Consider the following 21,307-nt stretch of genomic DNA (forward strand, 5'->3'; position numbering starts at 1 on the left):
TTTCGGCTGTTTACATCCCACAGACAACGTCAGATGGCTTCAAACATACACCGAGGGGTTTGTTCACTTCAAGTAAGCCAACATGTTTGTAAACGGAGCTGTAATACAAAGTTGTGTTGTACACCTACCTGTGTCTGTGGTAGATACTCTTTCACAGGAGCAGTGGGAGCTTTCCACTACCTTTAAAATCCTAAGACAAAATTTATTACATCATCAACACACAGTAAATGATGAATGTAAAGTGTAACCATTCTTGACAAAGAGGAGGAATACATAAGTGTTACCTAGTTTGCTGTCTCCTTGCTGAAAGCCAGTGGTTCAGTATCTCTCTGGGCTTGGCTCGTCATCCAGTACTGGAACATCTTCTCTCTCTGGAAACTGTTGAAATCTTCACAAATCTCTGGATCACTCTAGGTCGGCTCCACGATCTCAGCAGGGTGGCATTTTGAAAAGTATTCACTCTGGGACCTGAGACAAGGTCAAGATACAATTACTTGATGCTAAGTTGTGAGCAATTTGATATTTTTACTACATTTCAGTTGCAGGTCAAATACATAAGGGAGATCTCAAAAAATTAACTCACCGGTGCACCTTTAAATATACGGTTAAACTCTAATGAATTACAAAGACTATGAATCTCCAGAACATCATTTAACTTTTATTAGCTACAGAAATACCAGCATTAACAGTAAATATTTGATATGAACCCGTGTTAACCCACAGCCAGCTGCAGTACTTTACACAAAGTATTTCAGAACACATTGAATAACAGTTTCTTTTACACAGCATGTAGTCAGAAAATGTCTGCTGCTCAGTAGTATTTACTAAGATATTCTCACTCACCACTTCAAAGCCATTAACACTGTTAGGCTAACCCAATAGGATTTTAACTTGAAGTAATTAGCATCACAGCGAGTGGATTGTATTAGCACTAGCATGGACCGACGTAGTTTACAACGGCAAAAAATAACATCATGGTTAACGGAAACATGAGTCAGCTGACTACATATTAAAACTCACCTGTCCTCACCTGACCAGCTGGTCTTCACTCAGGAAGTGGATGAAGCATTTCACTGGCTACCGTGCACCTCCACTTGACTCTGCTGTTTGACCCACTTTATCATTTTTAAATGTGTGTGTTCATTTTGAGTGCTTTTATGTAAAATATGAAACTATTTATTTCAAGTGCATTTTCAAACATGAATTTAAATTTTGAGCTCTACTGAAGTGAATGCAAAACTGTTTAATTGCTGTGGGCTACAACAGGGTTGCCAACTCTCACGCATCTGGCGTGTGTCACACGCTTTTAGGTCCTGTCTCACGCTCTCACGCCACTCAAACAATTCTCACGCCAAAATCAAGCGATTTGGCAAAAAAAAAAAAAAAAAAATCAAAGCAAGCTTTGGCACTCATCAATAGGCTCTCTGATTGGTGTGATGCTTATCCGCGTGTCGATTGGACGGCTGCTCAAGCCTGTGATCACAGCAGAGCACAGTAGGACGGGGAGTTGTCGATCCGCGACCCCCCCCACCCCTCCACCAACAGCGGCACGGTGCTGAAGCCTGGACCCGACCTGGTCCGAATCCGATGGCCAAAAAAAAGAGGGAGAGAGCGAAGCCCGAGACACAACCTGACCTGACCGAGTTATGTTTTCAGACTGAACGCGGCTCGAACTGACGCCTGCGGTCGGGCTGGTTGGGCCAGTCCGTTGAAAACTATAACATCAAGATGCAGACTGGGTAGCACAAAAGTACAGCCAGGCAGCTCAGTCCAGAGAGCAGAGGAGAGAGAGACAGCGCAGCAACAGGTGTGTGTGTGTGTGTGTACGTGTGTGCGCAACTGCGCATGCATGCACGTGGGCCATACCTGCAAACTCCGAATGGGTATGTAGAATGTTTATTACAGAAGAGAAACACACATTTCAGGACCTGACTTGTATCATCAGGCTGTAGTAGGCTGGTCCAGGCCAAAAGCCAGAGCTCCCCACTAGACCAGTTTCATACACTCCAGCCATACAATGATAGGAACCACAGATCTGTTTTTTTCCCTGTTATCTGAAGCAAATGTTGTGTTTTCCCTTTATTTTCTTCTCAGAGTACACTAGAATGCTTCAAATACATGTTAAAATCAAAATTTTTTCCTGGGGGGGTGCCCCCAGACCCCCCTAGAGGGATATACGTATTTTGTCACCTATTACCTCTAGCCTACTCAGTTTGCAGGTATAATGTGTGTGTGTGTGTGTGTGTGTGTGAGAGAGAGAGAGAGAGAGAGAGGGGGGGGGGGGGGGGGGAAGAGAGAGACAGAAAAACTACAATAAACATAACTATTATTATTATTATAGACAACCCCCCCCCCCCGTCAACAGAATCTCACTCCAGCCCAGGACCAAAAGTTGGCAACCCTGGCTACAAATGACCAGAGACAAACCTGTCCCACAGTGTGAAGTGTGTGTTCAGGATGTTAGAGCCAAAGCAGCTCTAGAACTGGTTCATGCTGACAGAGTGGGACATTTGTGGAGATAAATTATTTATATTTAACTCATAATGTATTAATATAACTGCATTTCATCATATGTTTTTGGAGGAAAGAATATTTATGTCTGTATGATGGTTTGTTGACCTAGAGGTGATGGAGTTCTCTTGTTTGGACACTAGGGGGCAGAATTAGAGCAGGGATTGTGGTGGGGCATGTCTGGATGGGTTTTCCTCATCGCCATGGAAGACTCAGGTCAAGCAGCCTCGTCTCTCTGTGTCACTATTTCTTTCCTGTGTTTTTCAGGTGAGTGTTGTCTCAAACCCCAAAGGAATTACTGAAACTTCTTAGTTAAACTTTAGAGAAGTGTGAGTGTCTACATGTTGTACATTTGTGTGTGTGAATGTTGAATGAGAGCGGCTGTGACTGCTGTTTATTTTATTGCATAAAGCACTTTGAGCTGCTTCCTTTTGTATGAAAAGTGCTCTATGAATAAAGGTTTGTTTTTGTTGATAAAATGTGACGCTGTGTCTCCAGTGTTGTCTGTGGGAGTTTGTGTGATGTGTGTGTGTTGTGGGTCCATGACTTGTTTTGTTGTGAAACTGTTGTTAACAACTGAACCTAAGTTATGAAAAGTTAATGCATAAGTTCTGGAGTGTTAATTAATGAGCTGAAGAGTTTATTACCAGGCTGTTGCCACTGATAAGAATGTGGTCTTTGTTAACTTGGTTAAATAAGGTTGATGATTATGCACAAATATCACTGTAATATCATTTATAGTGTCTGTATGTTGATTGGATTGGAACTTTATTTGGAGATAATGAATGTGTTGGTGTAAATGAGTCATAAGAAGAATAAAATGTCTACAGATGTGACAAATCCAAGGCCCAGGCCAGCACACAGGAGTGATGTAGCTGGTGCAACTACCTGAAGCTGCTGACAGACACCAACACTCACCTGTAGCAGACTGCAACCCACTGGCACCACTCACCTCGCAGGAAACAGGACGTTGTTGGAGACCATCTCAGGATTTTATTCTGCACACAACAGTAGGAGCACATTAGCTGCATCTACTATGTTTTTATGTTTCATCTCATTAATCACATTCATTTTTAACACTTCTAACAGAATATTCACTAATCAATAAGATATATCATAAGAAAATGTTATGTCAAAATGTCAAAAGAAAAAGAAAAGATTATGATGAAGATAATTTATTCTTTATTATGGGGGCGGGACTAGATAAGCTTTTGCTTCTCCCGCTTTCCCTTTCGGCCATGTGTATTGTATTATTTTAACTAAGATGAAGTGTGATGATGATGATTTAATTGACATGCCCGAAATAAACAAATAAATATATACAGGTGCATCTCAATGAATTAGAATATCATGGAAAAGTTTATTTATGTCAGTAATTCAATTCAAAAAGTGAAGCTAACACATTATATAGATCCATTATACACAGAATTAAACATTGCATGTCTCTATTTATTTAATTGTATTGATTATGGCTAACTAAAGACCTAAAATTCAGTCTCTAACAAAATTAGAATATTACAAAAGACCAATTTAAAAAAGCATTTTAATACAGAAATAGTATTGTCCTTGTGAAAAGTTAGTCCATCTATATGCACTCAATACTTGGTTGTGGTTATTTGACTTGAACTACTGTAAATGGACTTTTCCATGATATTCTGATTCATTGAGATGCAGCTGTAGTTTCCAGTTTCAAACTGAATGTTCACTAATCAATCAGATACTAGGCTATTTATAGATTTTCGGCTTTTGGCCGGTTCCGTTCATCTCCGCATAGCGCTCGTTGTCCGTTATTGGCGGAGAGAGAGAGAGAGAGAGAGAAATAGAGAGATTTTGCCTGTTCATTCATGAAAACCATCTCGAAACACTCTCAGTCAAACAAGGTGGGGAATGAGAAATCTGTGGCGCTACTAGCCTAGAGAAGTTCGCTCATTTTAAAAACACAGCAGCAGCAGCGCCCGCGGATCTGACTGTACCTATGATCTGTACTGAGACGTGTCAGTAAATGATGCTGTGTGGAAAACCAGCTGTGGTCTGTGATCGAGGTGCAGACGGGTGAGTTTGGAGCTGACGACCGCTTCGTTACATTTTTCTCATTGAAAAACTATACAACTGGTATTTAGCTAGATGATGTTCTGCATAAAAGAAGAAGTGAAATTATAGCTGCTGCGCAGCGATGGGTCGGGTCCGGGCTACTTTTGGGCAAATTTAGGCAATTCTGAGCAACAAACAGGAGAATAGGAAGACAAGACTGTTGACCTTATAATGTTCAATTTGCACCAGTTGAGGATTGAACCCACAATCTCTAGAACCAAAGACCGTTGTCTATCGCACTGAGCTAATTGACAAGTGGCAGTTCAACAGTGGCTTCACAAATTGTGTAAGCCATTCACTGTCGTGTAGGCAGAAAAAGAAAAATCAGTTTTTGAGGTAAAATAATGATATGTATTTGTCAAACATCTACTATGAGTCTAAGATGTTAGGAGCCTTCGCACATGGTCCAGTCCAAGCTATTTGGATTTTTAAACTTAGAAGCTTGCTGTGATGCCACCATTAGGACAGTTGTCTTGTGTTTCATGTTGAGGACATTTGACATTTTGATCTGTCATCATCATCATCATCACCCTGGCTGGGTCTCGAACTCACAACCTCTGACACCAAGAACCAGCGCTTAACTCAGTGAGCTAATTATCTGGAAGTGAGACCTGCTGTGTGTCTTCTCAAATAGACTCAGGGAGTCAGTGTCCGGGCAGCTGTTGTGAACGCAGATTTCTGTTATCTAAACAAAAATCTGTTAATACATAAATTGCATTTAGACAGCAAAATAGCTTGAGGACATCTGACATTTGATCTGTCATCATCATCATCACCCTTGCTGGGTCTCGAACTCACAATCTCTGACACCAAGAACCAGCTCCTAACTCACTGAGCTAATTGGCTGGTAGTGAGACCTGCTGTGTAGCTTCATTTATCCACTCAGGTGAGTCAGTGCCCGGGCAGCTGTTGTGATGAAATGGTCAAAAGTCAGAAATTCAGTCATCTAAACAAAAATCTGATAATACATAAATTGCATCTTGACAGCATGGAAATGTTGGTGATTTGTTTTTAATGATAAGTGTTTTGCTTCATAAGAGAAAATATGATGTTTAAAAATTCCACACTCACATTGGCTGCAGTTGTTCCCATGAGAGCAGAATTCAAAATATTCTCAAAAATTCAGTTTTTTAATTAAAATTCTGATATTTGCCAAACTTCATCAACCATGACTCCAGAATATTGTCATTTTTTTCAGGAAGATTGAAAATGTATTTAGCAAGAATTTGATGGTATATGTTTACAGTAGTGTTTACAGTCAAACGTTTTCATGCACTGTTGGCTCAATTTTTGCTTAATCAAAAATCCGAGAAACAAGTTTTGTGGAGGACGGTCTGGAGATGCTCTGTAGCAAGTTTGGTGACAATTGAGCAAAAATTGTGGGAGGAGATACATTTTAAAAGTTTTACAGTTATCGAAAAAAACAGAGTGATGGACTTCATAATTTGTAATAAGTTTAAGTGGACAAAAGTTTCAGCAGTATTGAGGCTACATTGTGGTGAAGTTTCAACACTGTAGCATCTACCGTTGGTTTTGTAGGAATTTTTAAAGTTTTTAAATTTAAACGCTTATTGTGCCCCCCCTAGGAGGGGGGGGCACATGTCCTTGGAGTTGAGTGAATCTGGCATGGGGTCGGATGTTTCTGTGAAGTTTGGTGAGTTTTCGCCCATGGGAAGTATGACTTCCTTGGAAGAAGAAGAAGAATTCCTAGGAATACAATAGTGTCCCGGCAGCTTAGCTGCCCGGACCCTAATAATAACAATTCAATTTTAGTAATCAACCGCTTATAGTGATCAAATGAACTCTGGACCAACGTGATCACTATAAGCGGTTTCCACTGTTGTAGTTAAACCATAGCCTGTTATATTTTTTATTAATAAATAAATACCCCCCTTACAGGCGCGCATGGTATTGACACTTCAGCATGACCACAGTAAAAGGTCACCGCCCGCCACTGCTATACATATATATATATATATACAAACACACACACACACACACACAAGAATACTTTTTTTTAAAAATTATTATAGTTGTGTATAGTGTATGTAGTGAAAGAAAAAAAATTAAATGTGGAGTCTAAGGAAAACATCAAAGAAAACCAAAAAGTAGGCTACAATTGCATAATGCTACAAATATGATCTCTATGTAAAGTAAAACTCACTGCTTCATCAACTGAACCCTCGGCCCACTCACTGCTGCTGCTATGGATTATTTTTACTCACTCATTTTTTTTGTTTTTTTTTGTTGTTTTTAACTCTAACTTTTTTCTTTTCTTTTTTTTACTTTAACACTATTCCATGTGGTAGCATGTACAACCATTAATGAACCTTATGTAGTAGTAGTAGTAGTAGTAATTTATTTGTCCCCGTAGGGAAATTGAGTTGCAGCAGATCACTTGACATTTCATCTAAAAAACAACAACAACACAGATAAAAACAGCACAGTACAACTTTCACACAGATTAGCACTCATCATTAACACTCATCATCAGTGAGTCAGTTTTTATGTTCATCTCAGCCTTAACCTGGTCAGACCAGCTGAGCAGGCTATGAGCTGACCAACACTAACAGTGACTATCGATTATTATTAAGGGATTTAATGGCCTGTCATATACTAGCTACTCATAGAAGTCAACAGCTGAAGTAGGCTGTTAGTGGTTTCCTGTAAACACACAGAGGGAGGAGATAGAGATAGAGAAAGCGGAAGTATTAAGTTCAGGCGCCATTTTAAGACGACATGAAGGAGTGAGAGAGAAGCTGCGTTAGGTGAGTGTTAAACAACATTATTATTATTCTTCACCGTTAAAGTCTGTGAGTGTCAGTCCCTGTGAAGTGTGGAGGGAAGAAGAGTCAGAGTGAACTACTGAGACTAAAGGGGGACAGCAGGAGGACAGCTACTCCCTGTTGTCTCAGCCACACCGTGTATTCTGTTCATGTGTGCGTGTGTGTGTTCAGCTCAAGTGTTTCTGGTTTCCCTCTCAGACTGACTGAAGTCCTGAAGATGAGTGTTAATGTGGAGGAAGAGGAGGACGGACCAGAGTCTCCAGGACCCACCTGTCTGAAGACTAACCGGTCCAAATCACCTCCTCCAAACTTCAGTCCTGAACCTGGACCCTCCTGCTGGTCTGTGAAGAGTGACCGGTCCAAAGAAGTCGGTCCAGTCTTCAGTCTTGGACCTGAACCTGGACCTTCAGACTCCCGGTAAGAGACCTGCTCCAGCCTCTTTACCAGTGTTGAGTGTGTTGAGGTCCTGCAGCTCATAGTGACTGTGAGTCAACAGGAACTGGTTCTTGTGGTTGATCAGTGTCTTCATACTAACTGCTCAGGTCTCTTCATGTTTCTTCTGAACTGATCTGATGAAAGAACATCTGGACTTGTTCCTCCTCCATGTTCTTCCTGCAGCTGATCAACATGAGCTTTAAAGACGTGGCTGATTCCAGGTGGTTTGGTGAACGTTGATGAGCTGGTTTCTAACAGAGTTTACAGCAGTTTGCAGGATCATTTTACAGCCTGAATGATGAGTTTCACATGTCAGAGCTTCACTGTAGACACTGTCTGAGCAGCAGCATCTGGATTTGTTCACAGAGATGATGTCTAATGAGTCAGGAAACAAGATTCTTCAGTGAAGGGACTAAAAACTTCCCACAATGCATCTGTGATCAGAGAACTGACCAGTGATCAATGTGATGGGAATAAAAACATGTTTGTCTTCGCAGACTGAGAGCAGAGTCTCCAGGATCCATCTGTCTGTCCATGAAGAGTGACTGGTCCAAAGGAGAACCTTATAACTTCAGACCTGGACCTGGACCTCCAGAGTCACGGTAAGAGACAGTTTCTATGGAAGTTTTTCTGTGCCATCTGAGTTTGAATATGAATTTCTAAGACTGAATTTTTTTAGCATCAAAATCAGACTTTGAATTTTAAAAACCATCAAATTTCTAGCACTGAATTTTTTTTAAATGTTGAAATAAATTCAGTGTAAAGAAAATCAATGTCTCAAAATATTCTGTTTTTCAAAATTCAACATGTAAAAAAAATTCAACATATAAAAATCTGTATAAAAAAAAATCAGTTTCTAAAAAAAATTCAACATCTCAAAAAATTCAGTGTCCAAAAATTCAACTACAAAAATTCAGTGTCAAAAGAGTCAACATCCGGGTCACCAGGGAGAAGCAATCGATCCCTGTCTCAATAAGGACTGCTTCTGTGTGACACACACACAGGTAGGCCAGATCGGTCCGGCCATGGCCAGTGGCCACAAACTCAGGCGACGGTGCTTCGGTGAGTCTGTTTACTTTATTTGCCATTTGTGTTCGTTAAATTGAAAAAAAACTGCGAGCTTGACTGTAGCTGCACCGACTCACGTGTGTGTACTGCCCGTCTATGTCCCGACAGGACTCGACAAGGCGCGAAGAGGGGAAAGTTGTATATCCGGTAATCACGGTACCAAAAATGCAGGTACTGACATATTTCTTGCGTCTCGACATTAACTTGGTACCGAAGTATCGGTTCTTGTGACAACCCCAGGCTATATGAAAACATTAACTAATGAGAAAAAATAAACGCGCAAATGGAAATTCTGGGACGCAGCTGGCCACAGTGGTCTATAACAGTTATTTAAGGAGCGCAGTCCGAGGAATAAATACTCAGAAATTAACTACGTTTCATTTTAGTAAGGAGTATGGTAAAATATGGGAAATGGGATCGTTCAGTCAAAGAGGAGCTGATGAATGCAGCTTCTGGTGAGCAGGCTGGGCCAAATACAGGTAAAGCAAGGAGAGTAGTCCAGCTAATGGGAGGACTGGTGGGTATAGACTGGTTTGTTGTTTGTAGCCGTTTGTCAACAGCTGCCATCACTAACTTAGCGCAACCACGATATGCTGTCACCCAGTGTTTCAGAAAAAAAAAAAAAAAAAAGCGTTTCACCATCGTACACGCACGTACACGCACACACAGACAGACACGCACGCATGGGCAGGTCGCGCTTGGCTGCTAATTACCCCCCCCCCCCCCAAACATCCCCAGTTAACACTATCACTGTTTAATGTAGTACTCTAAGTTACTGTCAGTCGTCATACTCGCTGCCTCAGAACCGAAAGTAAGTTAGCCTCAACCTATGCTCACATACCGTTAGCTAGTTACTAACGTAGTTTAGCACGAACGCCACCTCATTAAAAGTTCATTGTAGATATTGTTAAATAAATCCGGCTAACATCTCATACTCAATTTAACGAACACAAATGGCAAATAAAGTAAACAGACTCACCGAAGCACCGTCGCCTAAGTTTGTGGCCATGGCCGGACCGATCTGGCCTACCTGTGTGTGTGTGTGTGACCTGTGTCACACAGAAGCAGTCCTTATTGAGACAGGGATCGATTGCTTCTCCCTGGTGACCCGGATGTTGACTCTTTTGACACTGAATTTTTGTAGTTGAATTTTTGGACACTGAATTTTTGTAGTTGAATTTTTGGACACTGAATTTTTGTAGTTGAATTTTTGGACACTGAATTTTTTGAGATGTTGAATTTTTTTTAGAAACTGATTTTTTTTTATACAGATTTTTTTATGTTGAATTTTTTTTACATGTCGAATGTTGAAAAACAGAATATATTGAGACATTGATTTTCTTTACACTGAATTTATTTCAACATTTTAAAAAAATCAAGAGGCAAAAAAAAATTCAGTGCTAGAAATTTGATGGTTTTTAAAATTCAAAGTCTGATTTTGATGCTAAAAAAATTCAGTCTTAGAAATTCATATTCAAACTCAGATGGCACAGAAAAACTTCCATACACTGGGGGGGCACGCCACCAGATGCACATTTCTCCGTGCCGCGCCTCGGCCCCTCAGCTGTGTGTCTGTGGGTATGTGTAGGCTATGTGTAGTCCGTATGTGTGTGTAGCCTGTGTGAATGTGTGTGTTAATCTCTCTCGCGCTCATGAATAAACACACAAGCCTGGCACGGAGGTGCGCGCTCTGGCGCATCTGGCACAATCTGTTAACGGTACCGAAAGGAAACTGGCTTTGCTCTGCGGCTATTTCACGTCCCACGTCTATGTTAAAGTCCCACACCCGCGACCCTTTTCGGCCATTTTAAAACCAGCTCATTAGCCATGCACATTAGCAATGCACCTCTGGAGGGTGGGCGGAGACTGCGCTGCTCTGCACCCACCCAGCCACCTCCTCGCACCCCACCCCCCGCTTGCTGACAGCTGGACATTGTACAATTACAGATTCAGCGCATTTAGCGTAAAACTCCACACTGGGATTTGATCCCAGACTGGAACATAGTCCTTGCTCACGGTGCAAGCTGCTCTACCAGGTGAGCTATACCTGTTATACCTTGATAGCTACACCGAGCTGCCAAGGCTTTCACCTCTGAGCCAGATGCAGAGCGGGGCGGGAGCTTGTAGCACTAGTGCCCTCCCCTGGAGCTGTGACACGTCACGTGACAGCCTTTAAACTGAAGTCACAGTAGAGATTAAAGCAGCTGATACACAGAGACTTTTATTTTGACAAGTCAGGAGCCAGACAGGAGTGATCAGTGTTTCCTGTTTCCTGTCTGTGACTGAGCTTCTCTAAAACATGTAGTGAAGCTCAGGTGGAGCTGCTGAAGCTTCTGTTGTCAGCTTCAGTCTCCTCACACTGGACCAGAGCTCCAACACAGGTTCATTAGAGCCACACAGCAGCGTCTGGATGAGGAGCTCATTAGTTAAAGAGCTGATAGGACTCAGTCCAGAACCAACATCAAACACATGATCAGTGTCTGAAAGAGGAAAACACCACCAACAGCTTCTCAATCATTTCACACATTTGGAGTAAAAACCAGACGAGACGACTGAAGAGACTCCAACTAACAGGGAGTTTGTTTTAGAGTCCAGATTTAAGGTCAACAGATAAACAGAGACAGAAACCAGCTGAGTTCAGGACCAGGTCTTCATTCAGCTCGTCTCTCTACACTCGTCTTCCTCTACTTTCTCTCTCTCTGCTCCTCTGCTTCCTGAAGCCCCACCCCCTTGGGAGGTTAACCAATCAGAGCTCAGATGTGGAGCTGTGACATGTTGTTGATCCAGAAATGTCTTGACAGAGAGAAGAGGAGTGGTGTCTCTGACGTCCTGAAGGATCATGGACAAAGACCCAGAACCAGAGGTGAGCTGCAGACAGCCAATCAGAGCAGCTGTGGACAAAGTGAGACTGAACATCTGTCTGCTGATGTGGTCATTAGTGAAACCAGGACCTGTTGTTTTCTCCAGAGTCATTGTTCCATCACACAGCACTGACATTTAAGATGATGATTCAAACCTTCTCTTTGTTGTCTGTAGTTTTTCTGTAGCTGATGAAAATAATCTGATCAGATTGTCAGACTCTCTGTCTTCAGTCTGACTCTGTCTCTTCTCTCTCAGCAGATGGTGGTCTGCAGGAGGTTTTAGATCAACATAAGATCAGTCTGAGGAGCAGATGTGAACGAGTGACTGAAGGAACTGAGGGAACAGGAAGTGGAACCCTCCTCAACAGGATCTACACTGAGCTCTACATCACAGAGGGACAGAGTGAAGAGGTTAATACCCAACATGAGGTGAGACAGCTGGAGACAACGTCCAAGAAGAAGACCCTCCATGACACTACAATCAAGTGCAACGACATCTTTAAAGACTTACCTGTCCAACAGAGAGAGGACGTCTCTACGGTCTCACCTGTCCACCGGAGAGAGGACGTCTCTACGGTCTCACCTGTCCAACGGAGAGAGGACGTCTCTACGGTCTCACCTGTCCAACAGAGAGAGGACGTCTCTACGGTCTCACCTGTCCAAAAGAGAGAGGACGTCTCTACGGTCTCACCTGTCCAACAGAGAGAGGACGTCTCTACAGTCTCACCTGTCCAACAGAGAGAAGACGTCTCTACGGTCTCACCTGTCCACCAGAGAGAGGACGTCTCTACGGTCTCACCTGTCCAGCGGAGAGAGGGCGTCTCTACGGTCTCACCTGTCCAAAAGAGAGAGGACGTCTCTACGGTCTCACCCGTCCAACAGAGAGAGGACGTCTCTACGGTCTCACCTGTCCAACAGAGAGAGGACGTCTCTACGGTCTCACCTGTCCAACAGAGAGAGGACGTCTCTACGGTCTCACCTGTCCAACAGAGAGAGGACGTCTCTACGGTCTCACCTGTCCAACAGAGAGAAGACGTCTCTACGGTCTCACCTGTCCAACAGAGAGAGGACGTCTCTAAGGTCTCACCTGTCCAACAGAGAGAAGACGTCTCTACGGTCTCACCTGTCCAAAAGAGAGAGGACGTCTCTACGGTCTCACCTGTCCAACGGAGAGAGGACGTCTCTACGGTCTCACCTGTCCAACGGAGAGAGGACGTCTCTACGGTCTCACCTGTCCAGCAGAGAGAGGACGTCTCTACGGTCTCACCTGTCCAACAGAGAGAGGACGTCTCTACGGTCTCACCTGTCCAACAGAGAGAGGACGTCTCTACGGTCTCACCTGTCCAACAGAGAGAGGACGTCTCTATCGTCTCACCTGTCCAACAGAGACCCATCAGAGTGGTTCTGACCAACGGCGTCGCTGGCGTTGGAAAAACCTTCTCGGTGCAGAAGTTCACTCTGGACTGGGCTGAGGGCTTGGAGAACCAAGATGTCAGTCTGCTGGTTCTGCTTTCGTTCAGGGAGCTGAACCTGATCAGAGATCAGCGGTTGAGTCTTCTCAGGCTGCTCCATGTTTTCCATCCAACATTACAGAAGGTCACAGCAGAGCAGCTGGCTGTCTGTAAACTTCTCTTCATCTTTGACGGCCTGGATGAAAGCCGACTATCACTGGACTTCAACAACAGGGAGGTTGTGTCTGATGTCACACAGACGTCATCAGTCAACGTGCTGCTGACAAACCTCATCCAGGGGAATCTGCTTCCCTCGGCTCTGGTCTGGATCACCTCCAGACCTGCAGCAGCCAATCAGATCCCTCCTACATGTGTCGACAGGGTAACAGAGGTCCGAGGCTTCACTGACGCCCAGATGGAGGAGTACTTCAGGAGGAGGTCCAGTGATGAAGATCTGTCCAGAAGAATCATCTCACACATCAAGACGTCCAGGACCCTCCACATCATGTGTCAAGTCCCAGTCTTCTGCTGGATCAGTGCTACAGTTCTGGAGCACATGTTGACCACAGACCAGGGAGGAGAGCTGCCCAAGACCACGACGGACCTGTTCTCACACTTCCTGCTGGTCCAGACAAAGAGCAAGAAGAACAAGTACGGTGAAGGACATGAGACGAGTCCACAGGAGCTGACGGAGGCCGACAGGGAAGTTCTTCTGAAGCTGGGGAGGCTGGCGTTTGAACAGCTGGAGGAAGGAAACATCATGTTCTACCAAGAAGACCTGGAGCAGTGTGGTCTGGATGTCACAGAGGCCTTGGTGAACTCAGGACTCTGTACTGAGATCTTCAAAAGAGAGAGTGTGATCTTCCAGAAAACAGTCTACTGCTTTGTTCATCTGAGTGTTCAGGAGTTTCTGGCTGCAGTCTACATGTTCCACTGTTTCACCAACAGCAACACACAGGTCCTGAAGAAGTTCCTGGGAGATCAACATGATGATTTAACCCTGGATGACTTCCTGCAGAGAGCCATGAAGAAATCCCTCCTCAGTAGAAACGGTCACCTGGACCTGTTTGTTCGCTTCCTTCATGGCCTCTCTCTGGAGTCCAACCAGAGGCTGTTAGGAGGTCTGCTGGGTCAGACAGACAACAGTCCAGAAACCATCCAGACAACCATCATCAACCTCAAGGAGATGGAGAGTGATAAAATCTCTCCTGACAGAAGCATCAACATCTTCCACTGTCTGACGGAGATGAAGGACCAGTCAGTTCATCAGCAGATCCAACAGTTCCTCAAGTCAGAGAACAGATCAGAGGAGGAACTCTCTGAGATCCAGTGTTCAGCTCTGGCCTACATGCTGCAGATGTCAGAGCAGATTCTGGACCAGTTGGACGTGAACAAGTACAAGACATCAGATCAGGGACGACGGAGACTGATCCCAGCTGTGAGGAACTGCAGGAAGGCTGAGTGAGTCCAGGCATGATCAATAACACACACACACACACACACACACACACACACACACACACACACACACACACACACACACACAGTGTTAAATGATTCTCATTAGTCTCAGACATCTGAGAATGGGTTTTTCCAGCCCAGCCCTGATGAGGATTATTGTTTCATGTCCAACACAAAGAGAGAAGATGAACTGAACCAGAGTGTGAAGAGCACATGTTGATCACATGATGACATGTTGTGTGTGTTTAGTACAAATTGTCTGATTTTACTCTCACACATTTTGTTTCTTCTCTAATCACAGACTTGTTCAGTGTCGACTCTCAGAGATTCACTGTGAAGTCGTTGCCTCAGCTCTGAAGTCCAGCCCCTCCCACCTGAGACTCCTGGACCTGAGAGGAAACGACCTGAAGGATTCATCAGTGAAGCGTCTGTGTGCTGGACTAGAGAGTCCAAACTGTAGACTGGAGACTCTGAGGTGAGTTCACTGACTGCAGCTGTTGTAGTTGTTTGAAGCTTCAGCTTCTCATTGGTTCATACATGTCAGGATTTGTGTGTGAGGATTTTTCTCAAGAAGCTGAAGAGAGAAAACAGTTGAGATGAGTCCAGAGAGAAGAAGGTGAGAGCAGTCGTAGTGTTTGTGATTCAGAGCAGCAGAGAACGAGCTCAGCTTCTACAACTGTTGTTTTCAACTCAGACACTTGTTGTTGAAGCAACGTGCAGCACTGATCTGAGAGCAGATGTTGCGTTGTGGTCAGAAACACAGCAGCTGGTGGATGTTGTGGAGCTGACAGAACCATGGGAGGAAGCATGAGAGGAAGCAGCTGAGATCCACAGAGCTGGCAGCAGAGGCAGAGGAGGCTGGAAAGCTGCGCTCCAGTGGAGGCTGGCTGTAGGGAGCTGTTGGCAGCTAAAGTCTGCTCCCTGGTAGCTCAACTGGCTGGGAGAGGCTGGAGTGTGAAGCAGGAAGTGAAGAGCACGGCACACACTGCAGCCACTTCCTGTCAATGACTGTGAATGCTGAGAATCAAGGTGAGACAGGTGAGAGCAGAGCTGCTAGTGTTGGTCTGGTTGCTGCTGACATGAAGCAGCTGCAGAGGCTCAGCTGGTTTGTTTGGAGGCTCCCCAAGATGGGCTGAAGGTTGTTGCTTCATGTGGCGGCTCAGGCTCAGAGTGTTGACTCAGTGCTTGGCTGAGGGCAGGAGTCAGAAGCAGCTCAAAGTGACAGCTGAGCTTCTTGAACGTGGGCTTGTGTGAGCTGTTGAACACAGTCAGTGTGTTAGCAGAGCAGAGCAGCAGCACAGAAGCTGAGTGATGAGCTGCTGTGGACGGGCTCGCCACAAACAACCTGCTTCACACACTTTCAAAACGCCCACGGAGAAAAGCTGACCACGTTGTTCTGAAGATTGTCACAACTTGATGTTGCTGTCAAACAGCCCTGAACTCTGGAGCCGTGTTTGTCGGCCATTGAAGCGGCGTATCGCTACGCACACGCGCACTATGACGCACACTGTGTGAGTGCAGATGAGCTGTTGGAGTGAGAAGGAGCTCAGTGACAGAGTCTCTGAGAAATGTGGCTGCACAACATGAGTTTGTATGGATGGAGCCACAGGTGGAGCTGACAGGTGAAGAGGCGGAGTCACTGCGTCTGTGTTGAAGCAGCAGCAGCTTCTCATGAATATTAATGAGCTGTTTTCTCTCTGTCACTGTTTAACCTGCTTCCTGTTGCTTCAGCTGTTGGACTTTGATTTTCTAAACTTGTTCTTTCTGAAGCTTCTTCAGCTCTGAACAGATGATGAGACACTGAACGCTGTCAACAAGGAGCTTTGTCCTCAACTCTCTGCTTTTATTCTTTATTCAGATTGGAGAACTGCAGTTTGTCAGAGATCAGCTGTTCTTCTCTGGGCTCAGCTCTGAAGTCCAACCCCTCCCACCTGAGACACCTGAACCTGGGCTGGAACAAGAAGCTGCAGGATTCAGGAGTGAAGGATCTGAGTGGTTTTCTGGAGAGTCCAGACTGTAGACTGGAGACTCTGAGGTCAGTTCACTGACTGTTGTATCTGATCCACCTACAGTGGATTAAAGTGAACTTGTAAAAATATACTTTCTTCTGAAAACATTAAATTGAAATAGATTTTTTTCTGTGTTTCTATATTTAGATTTTAATGCATCTTGAGCAGGACATGTCCTAAAAACAAAAAAGTCTTCTTCTAAATAATCTGTGACAAATGATGTAAAATGAGTCCAGAAACACAGAGTTGTATTAATTCCTCATTTGAGTCCAGATTTATTTTCCTCTTTATTCAGATTTTTATCAAAAATCAAAGTTACACCACTTGACACTGGGTTTCATCACGTCATTGACCCCTGTGCTGTTAGTCGTTTATTGATTTAACCCTGATACCAGTTGATCAATAAAGTTATTGATGATGATGATGATAATAATAATAATAATAATAATAATAATAACAGAGAAGAAGAAAAATACAAAGTTGAAGCAGCAGCAGCTTCTCATGAATATTAATGAGCTGTTTTCTCTCTGTCACTGTTTAACCTGCTTCCTGTTGCTTCAGCTGTTGGACTTTGATTTTCTAAACTTGTTCTTTCTGAAGCTTCTTCAGCTCTGAACAGATGATGAGACACTGAACGCTGTCAACAAGGAGCTTTGTCCTCAACTCACTGCTTTTATTCTTTATTCAGATTGTATGGCTGCAGTTTGTCAGAGATCAGCTGTTCTTCTCTGGTCTCAGCTCTGAAGTCCAACCCCTCCCACCTGAGAGAACTGGACCTGACCTACAACGACCTGCAGGATTCAGGAGTGAAGGATCTGAGTGGTTTTCTGGAGAGTCCAGACTGTAGACTGGAGACTCTGAGGTCAGTTCACTGACTGTTGTATTTGATCCACCTACAGTGGATTAAAGTGAATTTATAAAAATATACTTTCTTCTGAAAACATTGAATTGAAATAGATTTTTTTCTGTGTTTCTATATTAAGATTTTAAAGTATATTTTTTTGGCCTTTTTGCCTTTATTGGATAGCACATAGTGAGATAGACAGGAAAGGGGGAGGCAGAGAGAGGGGGAATGACATGCAGGAAAGGTCTGCCCGACGCAGGATTCGAACCGGGGACGCCTGCGTTGAGGACTGTAGCCTCTACATGGGGAAGCCGCTTTAACCACTGCGCCACGCACCGCCCCTATATTTAGATTTTAATGCATCTTGAGCAGGACATGTCCTAAAAACAAAAAACTCATCTTCTAAATAATCTGTGACAAATGATGTAAAATGAGTCCAGAAACACAGAGTTGTATTAATTCCTCATTTGAGTCCAGATTTATTTTCCTCTTTATTCAGAGTTTTATGAAAAATCAAAGTTACACCACTTGACACTGGGTTTCATCACGTCATTGACCCCTGTGCTGTTTAACCCTGATACTAGTTGATCAATTAAGTTATTGATGATAATAATAATAATAATAATAATAATAATAATAATAATAATAATAATAATAATAATAATAATAATAATAATAATAATAATAATAATAATAATAACAGAGAAGAATAAAAATACAAAGTTAGTGACATGAAATGGTACAAATATAAATCTGTCTAAAAGAATCAGAATCTCTAAATCAGAGAGTTGTAGTCAGTGTTTAGTCCAACAGCTATTGATCAGATATTGATTGTATATTGACAGACTGAGCTGAGGTCAGCAGCAGCTGATGAATCTGTGCTGACATGTGGATGATGTGTGTAGAAGGCCACATGATGAAGATCCACAAAAACACAAGGACAAAGTCCCTCTATTGATTATTGATCAGGACACATCTGATTATTGATCAGGACACGTCTGATCAGTTATCAATGAATTAATCTTCTTCTTTTATTCTTTATTCAGATTGAGCAGCTGCAGTTTGTCAGAGATCAGCTGTTCTTCTCTGGTCTCAGCTCTGAAGTCCAACCCCTCCCACCTGAGAGAACTGGACCTGAGAGAGAACGAGCTGCAGGATTCAGGAGTGAAGGATCTGAGTGGTTTTCTGGAGAGTCCAGACTGTAGACTGGAGACTCTGGGGTCAGTTCACTGACTGTTACTGTTGTAGATCTTAGATCTTTGATCCACAACTGAACCTGATTGATCTTCACTCAGAACTTGAATCATTGACTTAGATTGAATTGATTAATGACATTTGAAATAGTGGTTGTTGAATCTTTGCAGTTGTTGTTGTGTGAGAATGATTCTTCAGTTTCAGCTCATTTCACTCAGTGGTCATGAATAATGTCTGTTCACTTCAGTTCAACCTTCACACACACTCGTATTTCTCTCAGTCAGACGACTCATGTTTTCTAGAAACTCTGGAGAAAATGTCCAGTATCAGCTCATCAACTCACTTCATCTCTATCACAACAATGTGCACAAGATCCTCACAACTCATGTTTGGACAAAGACACTGAAATTCACTTGTTGAAGAAAAAACTCTTCTTTCTGATCATCAATGAATTTATCTCCTTCTTTTATTCTTTATTCAGATTGAGTGACTGCAGTTTGTCAGAGATCAGCTGTTCTTCTCTGGTCTCAGCTCTGAAGTCCAACCCCTCCCACCTGAGAGAACTGGACCTGAGATTAAACAACCTGAAGTCTTCAGACGTGAAGGATCTGGATGATCTTGTGAAGAGTCCAGACTGTAGACTGGAGACTGTGAGGTCAGTAGGGGGGCGGAGTCAGTCTGTGCTGCTTTCAGCACTATTGGACTAAAGTCAGTGAGACAATAACAGAGACAACAGTCAGCCAATCAGAGCAGAGAGAGACAACAGTCAGCCAATCAGAGCAGAGAGACAACAGTCAGCCAATCAGAGCAGAGAGAGAGACAACAGTCAGCCAATCAGAGCAGAGAGAGAGACAACAGTCAGCCAACCAGAGCAGAGAGAGACAACAGTCAGCCAATCAGAGCAGAGAGAGACAACTGTCAGCCAATCAGAGCAGAGAGACAATCACTGATCCATCACCTCTGTCCTCTGCTTCTCTTCTCAGATGGAAACCTTCCAACCTGGACCAGTACCAGGACTAGGACTAGATAAGACCAGACTGGACCAGAACCAGACCAGACCAGATCATGTACTGTCGCTACGGCACCAACATGAGCTTCCAGACCTTCCAGGTGACCGGACCACCAGAAACCAGAACCAGGACCGGACTAGACCAGAACCAGGACTAGAACTAGATAAGACCAGAACAAGGACCAGGACCAGACTGGACCAGAACCAGACCAGATAAGACCAGAACCAGGACCGGACTAGACCAGAACCAGAACTAGAACTAGATAAGACCAGAACAAGGACCGGACTAGACCAGAACCAGAACTAGAACTAGATAAGACCAGAACCAGAACCTCCTGATCTGACCTGAGAGCAGCTCCTCTGTCTCTCTCAGAGTCCAGTCCACCATCCTCCCTGTGTGTTCTGGACCTGACAGAGATCATCACTGTCTCTGGACTCATCTGATCCTCTACACACTCTCTGCTGCTGCTCCTCCTCCTCCTCCTCCTCCTCTTCCTCCTCCTCTTCCTCCTCCTCCTCTTCCTCCTCATCCTCATCTCTCCTCTCTCCTCCTCCTCCTCCTCCTCCTCCTCCTCCTGTTTTCTTCTTCATCCATTCTGATCAATCAGCTCCATCTTGTGGTGTGGTGAAGAACTGCAGCTCATTTCCACATTATTCAGTGTTTTCTTTTAACATGATGGAGTTTCAGATCAGGTTGCTATGACGACAGTTAACATATTAATGTGAGGCGGTTAACCTGTTTGACTTGACAATTAGTAGTGGAAGTAAACACAATTTATTTTTGTATTATGATAAATGAATCAATGTATACTTGATATTTACCTTTGCTCTTTACGTTTTTACACTCAAGTAAATGTAAAGTCTCACTATATCTTATTATTGTCTCTTTATCATATATTGTTCTAATGTGAGTCTAAAAGTCAGGTCTGGTCTCCATCTGTAAAAAGTTAATATCATTTTCAACCCTGGCTGACGGCATATTGTAATAAATAAAATAAAAAACAAACAAATCAAATCTCATGTTTGTTGTGATTTCATCAGTCTGGTTTTGTTGTTAACTCAATCCCTTACAGAAAAACCACATGAACTTAACATGTGAAGAATTTTGCACATGGTAAACATGTTATTTGCACATGGGAAACGTGGTTTTGGCACAATTTCATGTGAATTCCTAAGTGAACCCATTTTCCACATGTGGTAACATGTTTGACACTGTTCTACATGGTAACACATGTGATCACATGTAGAGCACATGTGTAAAAAAATATACATATTTGAAATGATTCACATAAAACTGGGCCAAAACCACATGTTTCCCATGTGCAAAATTTTTTTCCATGTGAAGTTCATGTGATTGTTTATAGTTCAACAAATAAATCTGTGGGATCGTTCGATGAGTGATTTAAAGGACAATTCTGGGCAAATTCAACTCGGGGCTGTATTTTCCTATCATTTTAGTTCTAAAAGAAGGAATCTGTAGATGTTCAGTTTAATGTCTCCTGTTTTGCGGTAGTTGTGTCTGTCCCCGCATCGCCACGGCAGCGATGAATGGGAGCGGATTGAAGTTCTGCTGCTTAGGCTGTTTCC

The 21,307-nt window shown here is 43.4% G+C and overlaps 1 protein-coding gene across 1 annotated transcript; it reads left to right on the plus strand.

Annotated features, from left to right (window-relative positions):
* The first annotated feature begins 7,341 nt into the window (after positions 1-7,341).
* LOC146982343 (NACHT, LRR and PYD domains-containing protein 12-like) lies at positions 7,342-19,731 on the plus strand. The gene is made up of 11 exons (XM_085785574.1): positions 7,342-7,349; positions 8,321-8,425; positions 11,693-11,793; positions 12,009-12,514; positions 13,049-14,664; positions 14,966-15,139; positions 16,523-16,699; positions 17,362-17,535; positions 18,564-18,737; positions 19,193-19,366; positions 19,695-19,731. Exons 1-11 carry the CDS (start codon positions 7,342-7,344, stop codon positions 19,729-19,731), a joined length of 3,246 nt encoding a protein of 1,081 aa, XP_085641700.1.
* The last annotated feature ends 1,576 nt before the right edge of the window (positions 19,732-21,307 follow it).

Source organism: Trachurus japonicus, chromosome 8 (assembly GCF_045865225.1).
Source record: "Trachurus japonicus isolate A0001 chromosome 8, Traja_1.0".
Taxonomy (NCBI): domain Eukaryota; kingdom Metazoa; phylum Chordata; class Actinopteri; order Carangiformes; family Carangidae; genus Trachurus; species Trachurus japonicus.

Coding starts and splice junctions, on each gene's coding strand:
- LOC146982343 (XM_085785574.1), top strand. Junction 14,665..14,965: donor AGGAACTGCAGGAAGGCTGA/GTGAGTCCAGGC, acceptor CTCTAATCACAG/ACTTGTTCAGTGTCGACTCT. Junction 16,700..17,361: donor TGTAGACTGGAGACTCTGAG/GTCAGTTCACTG, acceptor TTCTTTATTCAG/ATTGTATGGCTGCAGTTTGT.